General features: G+C 55.6%; 3 protein-coding genes across 3 annotated transcripts; all 3 read left to right on the forward strand.

The window, feature by feature from the left end:
* Positions 1–288: 288 nt before the first annotated feature.
* On the forward strand, positions 289–1,402 carry VTN00DRAFT_18 (uncharacterized protein; the record flags this gene model as incomplete). The annotated part of the gene is made up of 2 exons (XM_069427946.1): positions 289–465; positions 542–1,402. The coding sequence occupies 2 exons, from the start codon at positions 289–291 to the stop codon at positions 1,400–1,402; spliced, it is 1,038 nt and encodes a 345-aa protein (XP_069290726.1).
* A 1,332-nt stretch (positions 1,403–2,734) lies between these two features.
* Positions 2,735–3,055, forward strand: VTN00DRAFT_19 (uncharacterized protein; the record flags this gene model as incomplete). Its single annotated transcript, XM_069428057.1, has 2 exons — positions 2,735–2,833; positions 2,921–3,055. 2 exons carry the CDS (start codon positions 2,735–2,737, stop codon positions 3,053–3,055), a joined length of 234 nt encoding a protein of 77 aa, XP_069290727.1.
* Positions 3,056–3,369: 314 nt separating this feature from the next.
* On the forward strand, positions 3,370–5,202 carry VTN00DRAFT_20 (uncharacterized protein; the record flags this gene model as incomplete). The annotated part of the gene is made up of 4 exons (XM_069428169.1): positions 3,370–3,574; positions 3,641–3,756; positions 3,820–4,073; positions 4,152–5,202. The coding sequence occupies 4 exons, from the start codon at positions 3,370–3,372 to the stop codon at positions 5,200–5,202; spliced, it is 1,626 nt and encodes a 541-aa protein (XP_069290728.1).
* Positions 5,203–6,000: the final 798 nt, after the last annotated feature.

Genomic DNA, 6,000 nt, shown 5'->3' on the forward strand with positions numbered 1-6,000 from the left:
ACGGTCGATATCATCAGATTCATAACATTGTGTCTTTATCGCCCGCCTTGGGCGCTGAGCTGGCGCTCTCACCGCCTTGAGGCTCCAGGGGCCGCGCGGGAGGATCCGAGGTTCCGCTGCTTTTCCTCCCCAACAGTTGTTATCTACTGGACTTTTGCTCCTTGCGTCGGGTCGAGAGCGGCCAGTCGACAGAGTCCTACAACACTTGGTAAATCTTTTTTTTTCTTTCTTTTTTCTTTTTTCTTTTTCCTCTGTTCTCTACTCCTCATCTGCTCTCCACACAGCACCATGGAGTTCGTGCACAAATATATCGGCTGCCCGTCGACTTGGCGCCTCGAGCTCGACTCCGGCCCGCAGACCATCGCTGCCCTGGTGCTGCTCGCTACTGGGGGGCTGGTCGTGGGCTGTAAGGTGCTCACCTTTCTCCGTGTCCTGCTGAGTCTGTTCGTTCTGCCTGGCAAATCGGTAGGTTGGCCTGATCTCGTATCTTAATTGATGCCTGCAGAATTGTTGCCGGAGGTCCCGTGCTGACACGTTGAAGCTCCGCAAGTTTGGCCCCAAGGGCAGCTGGGCCCTGATCACCGGTGCCTCGGATGGCATTGGCAAGGAATTCGCCCTCCAGCTGGCTCGCGCCGGCTTCAACCTGGTCCTCGTCTCCCGGACCGCCTCCAAGTTGACCGCGTTGGCCGATGAGATCGCCAGCAAGAACTCGGTGGAGACGAAGCTGCTGTCCATGGACTTTGCCCGCAACGACGATGCGGACTATGAGAAGCTCAAGGAGCTCGTCGACGGCCTCGATATCGCCGTGCTGGTCAACAACGTCGGCAAGAGCCACAGCATCCCCACCCCGTTCGTCCTGACCCCGGAGGACGAGCTCACCGACATCGTCACGATCAACTGCCTGGGCACCCTGCGCGTCACGCAGCTCGTCACCCCCGGCATGATCCAGCGGAAGCGCGGTCTGATCCTGACGATGGGCTCGTTCGGCGGTCTGCTCCCCACGCCCCTGCTGGCGACGTACTCGGGCAGCAAGGCCTTCCTGCAGCACTGGTCGAGCGCGCTGGGCGCGGAGCTGGCGCCGCACGGCATCACGGTCGAGGTGGTGCAGGCGTACCTGATCACGTCGGCCATGTCCAAGATCCGCCGGGCCAGCGCCACCATCCCGACCCCGCGGGCGTTTGTGCGGTCGGTGCTGGGCAAGATCGGGCGCCACGGCGGTTCCCCGTCGTACGCGCACAGCTCGTCGCCGTACTGGAGCCACGGGCTGATGGCGTGGTTCCTGACCAGCGTGACGGGGGTGATGAGCCAGACGGTGCTGGGCTTCAACAAGGGCATGCACGAGTCGATCCGGCAGCGGGCGCTGCGCAAGGCGGAGCGCGAGAAGGGGAAGAAGGCGCAGTAGGTTGGTCCATCGGTTCCAGTCTTCAGCGTGTGCCACGAGAGAGTCGGATACCCATGAAGCTCATCATGTCAATATGTTATCATATCGTATCGTATCAGATGAATGACGTTGCCGTTTGCATGTTGACCACCTGTCAAGATGGATTAGCTTCTCTCGAGTCTACCGACATGGCCCCTAGACTTGGAGGCAAGGAACACAGACCACGGGGGGGTTGAATGAGGCTGCGAAGCATAGTGCGTATTAACGACTGCTCCATGCAGCGTCGTAGGCCAACTCCGCCGACTCCACTGGGCTAGGCTCTGCGTAGAAGGTTGAGACGACAGCGTCCATGGATGTTTCGCAGTGACGTATCCCTGCTAATTTTGTTATTCCCGCTGCGGTGTCAAGGACAGCAGGATCCCCGACGTTTATCCTGGAAAGCATGTGCATCCCTGATATCGAGGCATATATGCATCATGCCATGTATAGACAGAGCACTACTCCCGACGCATGTCACCCTGCAAGCCATACGATTCCCCAGGGTCGCTACTCCCCGTACATACGTACTCCATACATACGTACTCCATACATCCTCTGTACCTTTTACAACGTACTACCGCATCACCAGGTCCTTGACGGAGAACATACCCACATATCTACAAGCTATGCTCGAACCGGCACACCGAGAAGCCGAGCTGGTCACCGGATCCTCGCTGGCCCGTGCTCCGCCGGGCCCGACTTGCCGACCCGAGCCGATCTTTTTTCTTTTTTTTTTGCCTTCGGGACGGAAGGACTTTTTTATTATTATTCTATTAACAGGAGGTTTTTTTTTTTACGTGTCTCGTGATGTATCTAATTGCCAACGCTACCGCCACATACCGAGTCTCTATCCTACACAGAGCCAGCTAGCAAGAGAGAGGGAGAGTTATCTAGGAATTAGTAATCCTACACACCTCGCTCGGAACTTGTCCGTCGTGATGGACCTGATGGATCAGAAACTGCTAGGTCTGTAGAGCACGGTCACCGAGAACAAAAGGAGAAAATAAGAAAGTGGAGATGGTCGATGCTTGTTCCAGGGTTGATGATGACTCAGCGGAAGGCTTGTCTTGTGCAGGTCACTACAGTATCTTTATTATGATGATGATGATGATGATGATGATGATGATGATGATTACGGGTTCTGGTAGGAAAAGAAAAAGAGAAAGAAGAGAAAGAATCATCTGTAGTAGATTGCTGCTCCGTACGGTTTCTGACTGGCGGGCAGATCAGGATGTTCCTTAGCTCGAGCTCCAGAGGGGTTTTCCCGACTATACTCCGTGCATGTGCCATCAACTCTCCTGTCATGTCACCAACATGGTTGAGGCGAGACATGCACTTCGTCTCCCGCATCGTGATGTCGGCTGGACCCGACACGCACAGTTCGCAGACCCTCCAGCTAGGTCCCCTCCGTATGTCCGTTAAATGCCCGTTGATGACCGTGATCTCATAGCATATTAGCATCGCATTCTTGAATCCCAAGCTAACCCGGCTGATCGCCAGTGGAACCCTGAGCCTGCAGATGCTATGATGCCGGTGGCCAGCAAGCCGTGGGTTCCAGAACCCCGCGAACGAACAAACGCTTCGTTCCAGCGGCGAGCCGCGCGACGGTCGAACTTCACCGTCTGCGCTGTCTAGACTCTAGAACTGTTCAGGAAAAGCAACCAGGCCGTGTCGATCTGCCCTTGAGAAATTGCCCTGTCCCGCTCCTTGGCTGTGGATGGAGACCAGACCATGGGACCTGAGATCGGGATCGGGTGACGGTCACGGCCTCGCGACGACGACGGCCGGTATGCACGCTCGCTTGCTGTGTTGAGTATTTTTTTTTTTTATCTATATCTATATTCTCCCAGTGTCTCCTTCCCCAGACCTGGTTCAATTCACACTCCCCCCCCCCCCCCCTTACCCCCCAGGTCCCCCCCCCCCCCTCCCCCAGTTTTCGCCATCTCAAGATGACCATCTCAAACTTCCTGTCCAAGCTCAAGCCCCATGCGGAGCAGCAGGAGCACCCCGAGACCGAGCACGCCCAGAACGCGTCGGTCGTCGAGAAGGAGGGAGACGCCTACGATGACTCTCCCATCCCGTACCTGACCTGGCGGACGTTCGTCCTGGGAATCGTCGCGTCCATGGGAGGTTTCATCTTCGGATATGCTACGGGTCGGTCACACTCTTATCGCTGCGTGCCGATGTGGATGGATGTAGACGACTGACCGTTTGGTGCAGGTCAGGTCTCTGGGTTCATCACCATGGATGATTTCAAGGTCCGTTTCGGTCAGCACAACCCGGTGACGGACACGTATTACTTCAGTAATGTCCGTTCGGGTCTGATTGTCGGTCTGGTATGTTCTGAAGACGACTTACTTTGTCATGTATCGTTGTATGGGTCCGGCTAACAGAACCAGCTCTCCATCGGAACGCTCCTCGGAGCTCTGTTTGCGGCTCCCATTGCGGATATCTTTGGCCGCAAGATCTCCATCGCCTTCTGGTGTGTCATCAACATGGTCGGTATCATCGTGCAGATGACCACCGACACCAAGTGGTACCAGGTCGCCGTCGGCCGTCTGGTCGCCGGTCTCGGTGTCGGTGCGCTGTCCAGCTTGGTCCCCATGTACCAGAGCGAATCTTGCCCGCGTCACATCCGTGGTGCCATGGTCAGGTCGGTGCCCGATTGCCTCGCTCCGAGGGAGGATATTTAGCGGTAGAAGGAGAGCTAGACAGAACTGACGGCATGCAGTGCGTTCCAGCTGTTCGTCTCGCTGGGTATCTTCATCTCCTACTGTATCAACTACGGCACCGAGTCGATGAGCTCCACCGCCTCCTGGCGCATCACCATGGGCATCGGCTTTGTCTGGGCTGGTCTCCTCGGTCTCGGGATCCTCTTCCTGCCCGAGTCCCCCCGTTTCGCCTACCGCCAGGGCCGGACGGATGAGGCCAAGCGCGTCATGACCAAGCTGTACGGCGTCTCGGACAACCACCGCGTGGTCGCCGAGGAGCTGCAGGAGATGAAGGAGAAGCGCGACGAGGAGCTCGCGGCGGGCACGGCCCCCTGGTACGAGGTCTTCACCGGTCCCCGCATGCTGTACCGCACGCTCCTGGGCATCGCCCTGCAGTCCCTGTCCCAGCTCAGCGGCGCCAACTTCATCTTCTACTACGGCAACTCCATCTTCACCTCGACCGGCCTGAACAACAGCTACGTGACGCAGATGATCCTGGGCGCCGTCAACTTCGGCACGACCTTCTTCGGCCTTTACATCGTCGAGCACTACGGCCGCCGCCGCGCCCTGATGGCCGGCGCGGGCTGGATGTTCATCTGCTTCATGATCTTCGCCACGGTGGGCCACTACTCCCTGGACCAGACGAACCCGCAGGCCACGCCGCAGGCGGGCTCCGTCCTGATCGCATTCACCTGCTTCTTCATCGTCGGCTTCGCCACGACCTGGGGCCCCATCGTCTGGGCGCTCTGCGGCGAGATGTACCCGGCCCGCTACCGCGCGACCTGCATCGGCATCGCGACGGCCTCGAACTGGACGTGGAACTTCCTCATCTCGTTCTTCACCCCGTTCATCTCGAGCGCCATCGACTTCCAGTACGGGTACGTGTTCGCGTCGTGCAACTTCGCCGCCGTGCTCATCGTGTACTTCTTCGTGTGCGAGACGCAGGGCCGCACCCTCGAGGAGATCGACACCATGTACGTGCTGGGCGTCAAGCCGTGGAAGAGCAGCTCGTGGGTGCCCGAGCGGGTGCAGGCCCAGCGGGATGCGGCGGAGGGCAATGACAGTGAATAGACTCGCTCCTCTAGCTGAGCAGAAAGTCTGTCCACCAAAGGCAGGTTTATGTGGGCCGGCTGATACGAGTATACATATATATTCTTGTATCTTGTTTCTTTCCTGTACAAAAGATTTGGTCCCCAGAGAGAGAGAGAGACCATCATTTTTTTTTCTTTCAGGATCACTCTGCCTGTTCCACTCTTCCCTTTCAGGAACCATGCATCCTACTGCAGGCGAAGTAGGCCGGACAATCTCAATTTCTCCAAATACGAAATGATTTATTGAATCAAATGGAACGGTGGCATCGCGATGTGGCGTGGCGTCTTGCTATACTTACGGTGAAGCTGATGTTGATGAGGAAAATGCGATTTCTCCCGGGAAAACCCGGTAGAGGGCAAAAGGGGGAAATGAAGAAAAGAGAAACGAAAGATGGGACGTGCATGCAGTACATGGAAGCCGATTATTATTATTATTATTATTATTATATATTTAATGCATATATATCAATGAAAATGTATCATTAGTGGAAAAGTTTCTTTTCATTCCTTTTTATTTCCCAGCTCTCTTTGAAAGAAAGATGGCTAAGCCAATAAGCTATATAATAAATACATGTATATATGACAGAATAAACAACATGCTATACCAACACACATGTCCATACTTTTCCCTTCCCTTTCTTCAAAGTAGTAATAGTACCTAATAGTAAATACAGACAAAAACAGCCCCTTGGATAGGTGACATGCCAAAACCATCAGAGCACACATTCAAGAAAGAGGGAGAGAGAGAGAGAGAGAGAGAGGAGAGAAAGAAAAGAAA

Source organism: Thermoascus crustaceus (assembly GCF_041956765.1).
Source record: "Thermoascus crustaceus strain CBS 181.67 unplaced genomic scaffold VTN00scaffold_1, whole genome shotgun sequence".
NCBI lineage: Eukaryota > Fungi > Ascomycota > Eurotiomycetes > Eurotiales > Thermoascaceae > Thermoascus > Thermoascus crustaceus.